At 40.8% G+C, this 13,999-nt stretch overlaps 1 protein-coding gene across 5 annotated transcripts in view; it reads left to right on the top strand.

The window, feature by feature from the left end:
* The window catches only part of MID2 (midline 2), a 101,067-nt gene that overhangs the window by 25,812 nt on the left and 61,256 nt on the right, over positions 1-13,999 (top strand). For all 5 annotated transcript variants that reach the window (XM_081565880.1, XM_081565882.1, XM_081565883.1 and 2 more), the window contains exon 3: positions 2,999-3,094. In XM_081565880.1, the coding sequence (XP_081422006.1) occupies positions 2,999-3,094 (96 nt within the window). The remainder of the gene's footprint in view (positions 1-2,998; positions 3,095-13,999) is intronic.

The raw sequence follows: 13,999 nt of genomic DNA, 5'->3' as shown, positions 1-13,999 counted from the left end.
AGTAATTATCCTCCAATTAAAGAAATATCAGGGACTTCCCTGGTGGTCCAGTGGCTGAGACTTCATGAGCCCAATTCAGGAGGCTAGAGTTCGGTCCCTGGTTGGGGAACTAAGATCCCACATGCCTGCAGTGAAGAGTTCATGTGCTACAGCAAGACCCGGTGCAGCCAAATAAAACAAATAAAAATAAATATATAAAAAATATCAACCCCCCAAAATTTAACTTGGTAATATCCATTATAAGGCTTTTGAAAATATTAACTACTTCACAGTAAGTCCTAGGGCCCATATTTAAAACTTAGTTGTCATGAATGTCCATTGATTCATTCTTTCAATTCCTTCACGCAGTATATGTGGACTATATGCCCCTCAGGCAGAGGGGTTGCAACTAAGACCAAATCAGACATAACTCCCCTTCACGGAGATGAAATTACACTTTACAGCAGAAGATGGACAATAAACAAGCACTAACAGCTATCTAAGTATAAATTATGATAAATACCATGAATAAATAAATCCGTCACCATCCAGTTGAAAATAATTTGAGTCCACAGGTCTGGGTAAGAGTCTCAGAGTGGACAATTATGGGGGATCTGTGAGAGAGCGTGCCTGCTCTCTCTCTCAGGAAAATGGGTAGTTCTGTGTTCTGATGTTAGGGGCCTAGACTTCAGTGCTGACAGAGGAAATCAACAGGCCCCCAATATGGGCCATAAGAATGCTTTTTACATAGAGAACATCGCCCTTCTATAAAAACAGTCTAAAGTACTTGGCGAAACTAATCATCTTTAAAAAAAAAAAACTTTTTTATTTATATTAGAGTACAGCCAATTAACAATGTTGTGATGGTTTCAGATGTCCAGCAGAGTGACTCAGCCATATATATACATGTATCCATTCTCCCCCAAATTCCCCTTCCATCCAGGCTGCCACATGACATTGAGCAGAGTTCCCTGTGCTATACAGTAGGACCTTGTTGGTTATCCATTTAATATATAGAAGCGTGTACTTGTGCATCCCAAACTCCCTAACTATCCCTTCCCTCTACCCTTTCCCCTTGGGAAGCGTAAGTTCGTTCTCTAAGTCTGTGAGTCTCTGTTTTGTGAATGAGTTCATCTGTATCTTTTTTTTTTTTTTTTTAGATTTCAGGTGTAAGGATATCATACAATATTTCTCCTTCTCTAAGACCCATCTTAATTTCATCCCCTCTTTATCTCTGAAGTCAAAGCACCTTGAATAGAGTGGGTGCTGCTCAATACCTTCTGTATTAAATACAAATGAAATACCTTTTGTATTAAGTCTCTGAACTTCCGTCTCTTTCCTTTGTCCTGACATCTTCTTTGCTTAGAACTCACGTCCAAATCAACAACTGTGGGCCTTCTTGTTTTCCTTTTTCCTTGCTAAGGGGAAGACCACAGATTGAGATGATGGTGGAGTTAAGGAAGGCCAGGAAAGACACAGTGCCCAAGCCAAGAAAAATGGAACAAATGGTGAAAACTCACTCCCATGGGAATAAAGCCAGAGAAACCAAGAGAGATCTGGCAAGAGGCAGAGATTAAGCTGATTCTCATAATCCAGATTGAGAACAAGTGAGATCAGATTACCTGTCCTAGCAATACATATATCCATGGGAATACTCGCCTGGGATAGATTCGTGGGACAGTGCCAAGGATACTAAGGAACCACAGCTACCTACCTGGCAGAGAAGAAAGGGGCCAAGTGCACGAGTCCTTTCCCCTTCTCCCCACTCTTCCTTGCTCCCTCTTCCCTGCCCCCACCCAAAACATGAACTTTGAACAACTATGAACTGTAGGAACGATGAAGACAGCAATGAATCAATGGGCATGACCAAGGGAAGGCATGCTATGCTAGCAGAATAAAGGCCTAGAAGTTGGGGTATTACATTTGGAACAGACTTTGTTGGGATGGTGAGAGAGGAATGGTTCTTGGGGCAGGTCCTGGAAGAGAAGCAGCTGCCAGAGCTGAAGACTTAAAAATGAGGAGTAATTAAAAAAAAAAAATCCTATTATTAATCTAGAGTGAATAACATTCTGTTTTTGTTTTCCCACAGGAGGAATGGAAGAGAGTAGCATGCTCAACTGAAAATATGCTAGGAGGTCTTAGTACTGCTGTAACCATGTTGTAATAAACAGATTTGCAAAGGATCTATGTCCCAGTAAATGATAGTAAGCAATGGATGTCCTGTCTTGATATAGCTAGGCTTTGCAGTTCGAAGTCTGGCATTTCTGTAGGGCTATTGCTTAGTGCCAAAAGAGGGAAGCTGTGAGATAGAAAGCTAGATTCTGATGAATTTCACACTTAAAATACCATCCTTTTTTCTGAAAGAACCCACTGATAAATATAAACTGTTATCACCAAAGACTAAAAAAAATATCATGGAATACTGAAGCAAAACTGTATCTGAAGACTAGAGACCTGGGTTCCAGTCTTAGCTTTGCGACATGCTAGTTTTATGACTGGGCAAAGCACTTTAACCCCACTCTGCAGCTCATTTCTCTCATCTGTAAAATGCTGACATGATTATTAAATGATATGTATGAAATTGCCTCGAGTAGTGTCTGGCAAGTAGTAATTGTCCAATAAGTTATAGTTTTCTTAGTCAACTCACCTGTGAAAAAGAGACAATAAAACCTGTTTTCCCTATGTCACAGAATTACTATGAGGGCCAAATGAAATATTGACTCGGAGATACTTTTAAAAGTTTAAAAATATAGAGAACATAAAGTTGCTTTAAAATCATTAAATTCCTACATCCTCAAAGTCATGAATGTCATCTTTTCCCCAAAAATGGCAATCTGGAGCAAAGGTACAGCATTATTAATCAGCACCTAGACAGTGCTTGGCCTATATGCATTGAATCTTTGAAATAATTGTTGACTGACTGATCGCCACGTGATACTAGATCTCAAACTCATCGAACATTTCTTCTTTCTGCCCCCTCTTCCCGGATTCCCTCTGGCTTCATATTTGGTGATGGCAGCAAACTCTGGAGATGAACCTCACCAACCTGGTTAAGCGCAACAGTGAACTAGAAAATCAAATGGCCAAGCTAATACAGATCTGCCAGCAGGTTGAGGTATGTAACAGAAACATTTGTCATTCTTTCAAAGAACCGGGATCCAGTGATCCTTTTGGGGGGATTTGTTTTGCCAGAGTATGGCTCAGTCATTTGGAGTGAAAGGCTTAATGAGAATTCTGAGAAATCTAATTCCTTCAAGATGCATGTTCCAAGAAAAGTGGCAGATAGCTATTGTTTAAAAGATAGTAATAAATGGTAGTGGTGAGTGGAGGGGAAGACATCAGCCCAAGGGGCAATGCTGTCTCCTCTTCCAATAGCAGGTGGTATGAGAATCCAACATGAAGTGTGTTTCTTTCTTCATCAGACTGGACATCATAGCTCCTTAAAGAGATTGCTGGAGAGAAAGAAAAGTTGGGAATCAGAGGTCCATGGGGGTAGAGTGAGGTTTGTTCAATGCAATATTGTTTCTGTAAAAAATATGATCAGAATTGCTTCTCTTCTTCCTAGCCCCTTCTCCCTTCTTTTTCATGTACCTTACCTGGTCCTCACTCATCACCTTTCCACTTCTTCTTGTCATCAAAAAATGGTATCTATGTTAAAGTTATCTGTGAATTTTTCATGTATTATACAATATAAGGTTTTCCAAATGTGTTATCTACATCAAATCTCAGAACAAAGCTTATGAGAGGAGTTAACCTCTTCATAAGTGGATGTGATAGAGGAAAGATGCTTTTTCTCTGTTTTTCTCAAGAGCCTGAAACTTCAGCCATAGCGTTTGGTTTTGTGTTGATTTTCTTGACAGGGTGCTGGTAGAGCTTAAAGTGTAGACATGGTTGGTTAAAATATTGTAGGACTCCTTGTGGGCAGTGGTTGGATAAAAATGTTTCTATTTATAACCTGATACTCTAGTTCTAGGGCTTCCCTTGTAGCTCAGATGGTAAAGAACCTGTCTGCAATGCAAGAGACCTGGGTTCGATTCCTGGGTTGGGAAGATCCCCTGGAGAAGGAAATGGCAACCCACTTCAGTATTCTTGCCTGGAGAATCCCATGAACAGAGGAGCCTGGCAGGCTACAGTCAATGGGGTCGCTAAGAGTTGGACACAACTGAGCGACTAAAACCACCACCACCACTCTAGTTCTGGTCTTACTTATATGACAGAAAATGTAATGGTTCAAGTCTATTTTAAAGGAATAAAATAACTTTATTAATATCTCATCTGTTAATCCCCCCTGGGGATTCCTATTTAAAAGAATGTGGAGAATCTTCTTATGAAAGAATCAGAAAGGCAAATTCTTTGCCTTCTTATTAAAGGCAAAGAATCTTATATGAGTAACCACTCCTGATTGTTTGGATATCTTAAAGTACTGGGTTTCTTAAAGTAGGTTGTTCTTGTAGGATGAGCATGCCATAGCAATTTAATCACTGCTGGGTGCTCCATTCGTGGAAGAGAGTGGTGCTGTATGTAGGGTACATAGGATACTGGTTATACTCAGGTGCAAAATTGTGGAATGGAATGGGGAATTTAGGAAGAAGTATAAGGAATGAAAAGAAAAAAATACTGGAATGTAAGTTGGAAAATTGTGTTCTGAATGTGACTCTGTCATTAACTGGTAGTATGATCTTGGGTAAGTCATCTAGCCTTTCAACTTCAGTGTCCTTACCTATAGAATGAGGGATTGAACTGACTACATGACCTTCACTGTCTGTTCCAAAGGCATGATTCTGTGAATAGTTACTTTATTCTTTTCTTTTTCTCTTCAGTCTCATCCTTTCCAAGAGGGGAGAAGCAAAACAGAAGGCATTTTAGAATGGTTTTCAGCTAATCAGAATCCCTTTATGTTCCACTCTATCAAAGCTTCTGATTGTGCTGTTAGATTACAGTATAAGAAATCCACACTGGTGAAGAGACAAGGAAGTATTGTGAACGGGAGACAAGAAAAGGAATCCCTTTGGTTTATAATTTGCATGATTGAGGGTGGGGTAACAGCTCATAGTGAATAAAACATGGTTAGAAATTATAATAATCACTTCCTCATTCTCATCAAAAAGTTATTTAAGTAGAGAGCAAGTTGTAGTCAAATTAGCAAAGTAAGCAGTTTCTTTTCATTGCTTATTCACTTTAGCACTGTTCTAACATCTTACCCTCCCCCCACCTCCGGAAGCTTATCGCTCTGGCCAGCCTCACCCAAACATAGCCCTGTTCTAACCTTTCCCAGCCCATTGCACCCATCAAACCTGTATAATTCAGGGCCCTACTGTTTTCAAGCATTAAGGAGCTAGCCTCATAAAACAATACATCATTGTATCAATGGAGAAGGACTCATTCTGGCCCTCTAGGTTATAGGCAATGTTTTCACAACGCCTTTCTGAAGCTAGTATTCCTGCTTGAGCCTTCAGGAGATGACGCTAGTGCCAAATGTAAGCAGAGTAGCTGGGAAGAGCAGCCCCGTGGCAACCAGCAAAGGAGGTGTTTAAGAGGCTCCCTGAGGGATGCTTATAAAATTCTTGGCCACTGTCTGCTTTCGCACACAAAAGGTCACCTTTTGTTGATATTTACTTATGCATAGCACTGGGCTTCCCTGGTGGCTGAGACAATGAAGAACCTGCCTGCAAAGGCAGGAAATGCAGATTTGATCCCTGGGTTGGGAAGATCCCCTAGAGGAGGGTATGGCCACCCACTCCAGTATTCTTGCCTGCAGAGTCCCATGGACAGAGGAGCCTTGCAGGCTACAGTCCATGGGGTTTCAAAGACTCAGAAATGACTGAGCGACTAACATTAACTATGCATAGTACTGTACTAGGTGCAAGGAAAACGGAAGAGACACAGTATTTATCCTCTGAGGGCTTACATGTTATGCAAATCCACCCTAATGTAGATACACATGTGCAAGCAATACAGACAGTGGAGTTAAAATGTTAACTGAGAATTGGGAAAGAATCTTGAGATAGTGCATTAGATGTCAAGAGTGAGAGTGTATCTTGGGAGTTAAGTCCACCATCTTTTCAGTTTAGGATTCTGTCTTTGGTGGGGGCCTACAGGATGGCTTCTGGATGCCCATGGCTGTGCTCTATGACATCACCCCTTCTGAAAGGTTAGGGATGTGCCCTAACTTCCCCATAATAATAGGGTGAATCTAGGGTCCTTATTATGTTTATTCGGCACAGAGCCTGTGTGTTCAGAAGGCTTCAGGACAAGCCCCGGGATTAGAAAGGCAGTTAAAGAAAGGATTTGAGACTTCATACATGCTTATAAATACTTTATAAAATGAAATAAATAGGAGGAGACTGTCTGTCATGGGAGCCAGAAAATGAGGGGTGATTTGAATTTTTTTTCATTCTATCTAATGCAAATTTGTCTATCAGGAATGACTGTATTCACAGTGTAAAGCAGGCATTTCACTTCAGGCGGGAGTGGAAGATCCCAGCTAAGGCACTTCTGAGAAAACTGGAATAGGCTATTTTCCTGCCAGACCTGTTCCCCTTCCTGATTGTCTGCAAATATTTTTGTCACAGATTGACTTTTCATAAAAGAGCCATAAATACTGCCTCCCCCTCCTGGTTCTTTCTCCCCATTCTCTATTCTCCTCAGAAAGTAAACAAAGCTGCAGTCTTCCTATTATTACAGAAACAGAGATTAGGATCACCACAGATTTGTTAGCTGAATTCTTTGGTAATGCAAGACCGTTAGAGTCACTGCCCAGCTTTTCAGAATTAGGTGGATAGGCAGTTGGAAAATATTTTCTGTTGGCGCTGGAGAACATGGGAAGGAGGGAGAGGCAGGCCCAAGACTCCTTTAATCTGGTTAAGGAAGGGCATGCTCTGACCTTGCTTCTCTGGCCACTTGATCTCTATATATAGTTCTTTGTCCCATCTCATCAGGCATCTTTTGTTTACATTTCCAGAGGAAATCTCTGTTTAATGCATAGCCAAGGGAAAATATATACCAACAGATGAATATTTCCTCTTGACTTCCAACTCTGCATGGTTTTGTGAATAAATAAGCATTCCTGAAAATACTGAGAGGAAGAAAAATGGTAAAATACTTACTAATCAGTCAAGCAATGACATTTCTTGAGCAAACACGATGTACTCCATGTGGTAGGTCATTTAGGGGCTATGAAAAAAACATAAGTTGTTGATGACCTCCAGAAACTTTTATTCTAGTGAGGAATAACCCAGTATCTAGTGAGAAAGAGGAGTATTTATAAAACAGCATGCAGTATAGGGAGCACAGATGAATGTAGCATGGCCCTCCCAGGTTTACTTATTTCATCTTATTGTTAAATTTTAGGGCATGGAGTGGATTAAAGTACTTTCCTGGCTATTCTGTGCGCCATCTGTTTTCTTCTCCTTCAGAAATGCTGCCAGACAATGGGTCTGTCCATCCCAGAAGCTCCATGGGTAGATTGATTTTTTGCTGGCTCTTCTCAAACTGTTTGAGGACCTGGGTGGCACGGCTCTTTAGCATTAACAGAAAGAAAAAAGAAAGGAGATGAGCTGGCTTCCCTTAATTTGCAGAATTTCAGCTTTTTTCTTGCCACCAAGTCTTTGCTCCAATAACTTTCAGAAGTCTTTCTCTTAGAGTTCAAATTGTAGGTGACTTGGTGTTCTCCCCTTTCTACTCCTGTTGCTCACTGAAATGGTATTTGGTTTGGAAATAGCAACAATCAATGTCTGCTTCTCCAAGTGTAAAAATAGGTATCTTAACAGAAATTAGTTTAAAAAAAAAAAAAAAAAAAAACATTGTGCTGAGTGATTCCAGCAGATGACCCTGAAATGTTTTCAAGTGGTTGAGCTAGAAGAAATAATAGAATCTTAAATCATTAAAGCACAAATATGTTTGTTGGAAGAGTCTTCTGCAAGCACTGAGGATATGACAAAACAGAGTCATTAGAGAGATGTAAGCATAATTAGGGAAAATTTAGTGGAGAAAATGCACTTTAGACAAATGTTGAAGGAGGAAAAATAAATTCCCCCTTCTTCTGAGACAGGGAGCAGAGGTATTAAAAGAGGTGGAAATGAGCAAATTGTATGGGCAAAATGGTACGCCACACACTGGGTATACAGAGATAAACAGTAAATAGTCCCTGACCTCAAGGAGCTTGTTTAACAGGTAAAATGTCAAATATAATGTGAAGTGGTAATTATTGTAATGAAGGTAAGTGCAGGATGACAAGCTAGCATAGAGAAAGAAATACCTGTCTGTCTGAGGGACTTAGGAAGGACTGTAGAGTGGGACCAAAAATCAAATTGTCTTAAATAAGAGTAGAATTTTGCCCCCCAAAATGAAAAAAGAGAGTGAAGGGAACACCATTCAAGAACACAGGAGGATAAACAGCATAGAGGTGTTCAGGGGAGCACCAGAAGTTTGGTTCAGCCAGAATGTGAGATGGGAGAATCATTGTGAGAGGTGAGTATGGAGAAGTAGCTAGGGCCTGGATAGCAAAGGGACTTGTATACCATGCACAGGTGTTTGGACTTTATCCTGTAGACTCTGGGGACCCATGGAAGGATTTAAAGTGAGTGAATAACTGGATACGGTTTTCATTTCGGGATTGCTCTGGCTGTAGTATGCAGGATGGAGCAAGTGTCAAGGGTCAAAACTGAAGGCGAAGAGACCAGTGAGGTGGCTTTTACTGATCAGTGGAGAGATGAAGGCCAACCTAAGGCAGTGGCAGTACGGTTAGGGAGCAGGAAATAAATTCAAAACAGATTTGTAGGAGGTAGAATCAATATTTCTTGGAGAGCAATTAGATGCAGTGGGTAGAGAGATGAGAGGTGATGATGGGTAGGATGATCTATAGGTTTCTGTCTTGGGGAACTAAATGAATGTGTTTCCTTTAACTAGGTTAGGAAATAAATGGAATTCTTTTTAGACAAGTGAGGTTTGTTGTGCCATGGGTCAGAGAGTCAAGTAGGAAACGTCTAGTGGACAGCTGTCTGGGTCTGGAGGTCAGGAGAGAGGTCTGGGAAAGGGATAAATACTGGGGAGTCATCTAAGTAGCACTGAAAGCCATGGAGAATGTGTACAATGAGAAGAAAGCCTAGGACACCAAAATCAATTGTTTGTCACTGAGAATACAACAACAAGCCAACTTTCCAAAAATAAATGGCAAGACTGGAGCTTTTTACAAAGTTACTGAGGGATGGCGTGTGTTTAAAAAATTAAATATCAGAAGGAAAATTTTCAATTGTGGGCATAATCAACATTTTAGTTATTACCTCTGTAAAGACTGCAATAATAAGTGACAGTGAAGATTTCCTACATTACAGATAAGCACTTTATATGTGTTATTTAATCCTCACAACAACTCTATAAGGTAAACACTATTGTTATTCTTGCTTTACAGATAGAGACATTGAGATACAGAGAAATTGAAGTGATTTGCCAAGGTCATGCTGCTAGTAGGTAACAGAGTGTGGATTTGAGTCCAGGCACTTTAGCTCCAGAGCCTACACCCCTGAACACCCATTATTATACTTCCTTTTGCAAGGCCAAGGCATACATCACTTGGATGTTCCTTGTTCATCACCAGTGGTTCCTGACCATCATGAGGATGACTTGTAGTGAGTAAAGGGAATGATACATGGGTGTGAATTCTGAAGGAAAGCAAAAGAAACAGAAGGTGCAGAATGGAGGAGGAAAACTGACAAAACAGAGGCTCAGAATAGCAAAGGAAGAGAGGCCTTCACGGTGTGGGAGTCTTGATAGGGTCCATTGGAGCAGCGCCATTATATAGGAAGGTATCATTAGTGACCTTTGAGAGAAGGTTCAGTGGAAAGGTGAGGATAGAGTCAGAGAGGTCCAAGAGGAAGTAAGTTGTAAGGAAATGCATGCTGTGAGAAGTTTGATCATGAAAGTGAAAAGATAAATAGAGTGATAGTTATTATCCTTTTGAAATGCCGAACGATCAGACTCACAAACACTCTGTACAGTATTCTAGTTGTTTATTTATTACTTGATAGCTCACAATAAGAGTTACTAGATCCACTGACTCTGACTATACATGCTTCATTTCCCATCCTGATTTGGCTTCCAGCCCCCTTTCCAATCCTGGGCCCTCCTGCCCAGTTCCAGTTTTCTACAGCTCACTCCCCAGTTTCTACAACTTGATCCTCATAGAAAGTGTGTGGGTTCTGGGATGCAATGTGATATGATAGCTTTGGAGTTAGGTGTGCTAGCTGTGTAACCCTGGACACACACATAACTTCTCTGAGCCTCAGTTTCATTATCTATGAAACTTAGACTATCATATTTTTAAGGGAAAGGTAATATATGTAAAACACTTGCTACTGTAACAAGCAGATAGTCAAAGATCAATAAATGGTAGTACCAGCGGCAGCAGCAGCAGCAGGAGTGATAATAAGAGCAGTTGTTAGTATTCGTAGTACTAGTATTAATAGTGCATATGCATACTAAGATGCTTTTGGTTGTGTCCCACTGTCATGCGACCCTATGGACAGTAGCCTGCCAGGCTCCTCTGTCCATGGGATTCTCCAGCAGTGGGTTGCCATGCCTTCCTCCTGGGGACCTTCCCAACTCAGAGATCAAACCCCCATCTCCTGTGGCTCTTGCATTGGCAGGCGGGTTTTTCATCACTAGCACCACCTGGGAAGCCTGGTATTAATAGTACTAGCAGTATTTCTGGGCACCTCACCTTTGCCAGAGATTCCTAGATCCAACTTCAGAACTTCTAGAGAATCATCAATATTTCTGAGGGTGGGGAAGACAGTCCCCAGCAATCACAATCAATCTCAAATTTAACACATGAACTAGAACTTGCCTTGGGAAAGGGAAGTGGTGATGAAATTGCAGCACTAAAAACGTTGGAAATCTCAGCCACATGGCCCTGTTTAATCACCTACCCACAACTGTGCAAAGGTGGTACACCAAAAAGGGTTATTATGCTCAATAAGCTGCCGGTTTTCAGTTACTGAATTAAACTAATTTTATTTACTATGGAAAAGTTCACTGCCCTTCTGCACGAATATCTAAGGGATTCTTTAAATTGATACTTAAGTAAACTTGCCTATTATCCTGCCCAAATTCCCTTTGATTACTGCCCCTAAACAAAGGCAAAGAAATGTTTCAGGGAGGGACAGATGCTTTCATCTCTAGTGGTTTTAAAAACAGTGACTTTGGGGGATTTTTTTTTAATTGAAGTGTAATTGACATATAACTCTTAGTTCCAGATGCACAGCAGAGTGATTCAGTATTTATTGAGGATTTTAAAATGTTTATTAGCCAGAATGTTCTGTGAGTATTTTTGTGGAAGATGGAAGAGCAAGAGGAACAGACTTAATGTTAAGCTCTTGAGGAGGATTTGGCCTCCCTGTGTGTCATGACAATGAAATAGCTGTTTTGAAGCCAATGTGGAATAATAGGTGAAGAAAATGGTTTTCATGAACAATGGGAAATAAGTACAGAGTGACCTAGTCAGTCTATTCACTTATACTACTGAAATGACTAATTCAGAGGATTATAGTCAACCTTATTAAGTATATGGCAATTGATAGTTAATATAGATGAAAAACCTAAATCAACTGTACAATCTGAAGTGTGGGCATAGCCTATTTTTATACTAGAAAAGAAAATGCTTTATAATTTCTCAGACACCTAATGTGTTTCATTCTTTTGTGAGAATTCTTGATATATTCCAGTGAAATAAAAATTTTGAGAACATTAAAGGTTGCATTTGAAACATTTGGAGGGTGTGGACACATGACAGGCTGTAAGGATAAAATGAGTTAGGATTAGCATTGTTTTCCCTCCCCTCCTCCCCCACATCTATAGGGCATATAAGCTTCCAGTGTGGCCATGTTTTCATAGTCAAAACAGTTCATATAGGCATGTAGTCTTGTTCTGTTTTTGTGCCTTTGGAGGGGGGAGTGCAGTGAAGCTCACTTTATAGCTCGAATGCAGCTATTCTGCTGCATTCTTCCTCCAGTGCCTGTTTCTCAGTGTTCAAATTCCAGGTTATTCACTAAATGACCAGAACACTTGCCCAATTTTGGATTCTTCTGCTTGCTCCACTCTTTGCACAACCCATCCAAGTTTCCCATTTCCAATGTGCTCTTGAAAAGTTGGTGGAATTCTGTTAATTCCAGTTAGAGCCATGTCAAGCCTACCCTATAACCTTTAAATGTCTCCAGTTCCACCTCTATCTCCAATCTTTCTTGCCATCAACCCAACCGAAACACCAAACAAATAAATCAAAAATAAAGAAAAAAAACCCTAAAATGAAAACAACATCCACCACTATAACAGACATGCACACAGCCATTGAAATGCCCTTTCTGTCTCTACTTGTCTGGAACAGTCCAGCTGTGTGATAGGGTCAGCAGAGACTGGGAGTGGGAGAGAATCATATTTGAATCTTATGTCCTGGGCTTTGTGCTAGAAGCATTCTTGTTTCTAATCTCAGTGTTTATGACAATCCTGTGATAATGTTGGTGATATCCCCATTTTACAAATGAGGAACCGGAGAGTGAGAGAAATTCGATATCTTATTCAAGGTCACACATAGAGTAAGCTCGGGTTCAGTCTTGCATCTCTCTGGCTTTGAAGTCCAAGTTCTTTCTGCTGTACTATGTAGCTGACTGAAGACACTGTCTACTTGCCATAGATTTATTGGCGTTGGAGAAGGAAATGGCAACCCACTCCAGTATTCTTACCTGGAAAATCCAATGGACAGAGAAGCCTGATAGACCACAGTCCATGGGGTCACAAGGAGTCAGACACGACTTAAGCCACTAAACAGCAAACAGAGGAGATGGCTTAGGATGCCCACTGATTTTCCTCCCTTCATTAAATAACTCCAGAAGAGTAGATGATCTATTTGGGGCCTTGGCATTCCTGACTCAATGGGAAGTCTCTTATGTACCTATATTTGATAGCCCAGAGCAACTCTCTGCGGTAAAAACCCTTCATGGAGGTAGGAATCAGAGGGAAAATGGCTGCTTGAGCCAGCAGAAGGAAGCAGTAATGCCCACTGTTAAGGCACTTACTTGCTTAGATTATTTTTTTGCCATGAGACCCAGGTCAGGGGTGGTCAGCTCCAGGTATTGATACTGACCCTGGTCATATAGTCAGGTTACTGTGGGACCCACACTTCCTCCCCGAGACTGCCTTGTTGGTCCTCCTAGGGCATGACTCTGCTCCTGGGTAAACGTTGACTTCATGTGAGACATGTGAGACAGGTTTTCTTAACCATTACAAAAGAGTTTAGCAGTAAAGATTTACTCTCAGGCAATCTACAGATTCAATGTAATCCCTATCAAATCACCAATGGCATTTTTCACAGAACAAGAACAAAAAAAATCTCAAAGTTTGTATGGAGACACAAAAGACCCTGAACAACCAAAGCAATCTTGAAAAAGAAAAACAGAGCTGGAGGAATCAGGCTCCCTGAATTCAAACTATACTAAAAAGCTACAGTCATCAAAACAGTATGAAGTGAAGTTGCTCAGTCGTGTCCGACTCTTTTGTGACCCCATGGACAGTAGCCTACCAGGTTCCTCTGTCCGTGGGATTTTCCAGGCAGGAGTACTGGAGTGGGCTGCCATTTCCTTCTCCAGGGGATCTTCCTGACCCAGGGATCGAACTCGGGTCTCCCACACTGCAGGCAGACGCTTTACCGTCTGAGCCACCAGGGAAGCTCAAAAGTATACTGGCACAAAAAAGGAAATGTAGATCAATGGAACAGGATAGAAGACTCATAAATAAGCTCATGCACCTATAGTCAATTAGTCTATGAAAAAGGAGGCAAGACTACACAATGTTGGAAAGACAGTCTCTTCAACATGGTGCTGGTAAAACTGGACAGCCACATGTTAAAAAAAAGGAATTAGATCATTCCTTAATTTCATACACAAAAATAAGCTCAAAATGGATTAAAGACCTAAATATTAGACTGGACGCTATAAAACTCTTAGAGGAAAACATAGGCAGAACACTTTCT

Source organism: Giraffa tippelskirchi, chromosome X (genome assembly GCF_054371585.1).
Source record: "Giraffa tippelskirchi isolate mGirTip1 chromosome X, T2T-mGirTip1v1.2.pri, whole genome shotgun sequence".
Lineage (NCBI taxonomy): Eukaryota > Metazoa > Chordata > Mammalia > Artiodactyla > Giraffidae > Giraffa > Giraffa tippelskirchi.
The sequence above is the reverse complement of the archived record's forward strand: the minus strand, read 5'-3'. Positions and strand labels throughout refer to the sequence as shown.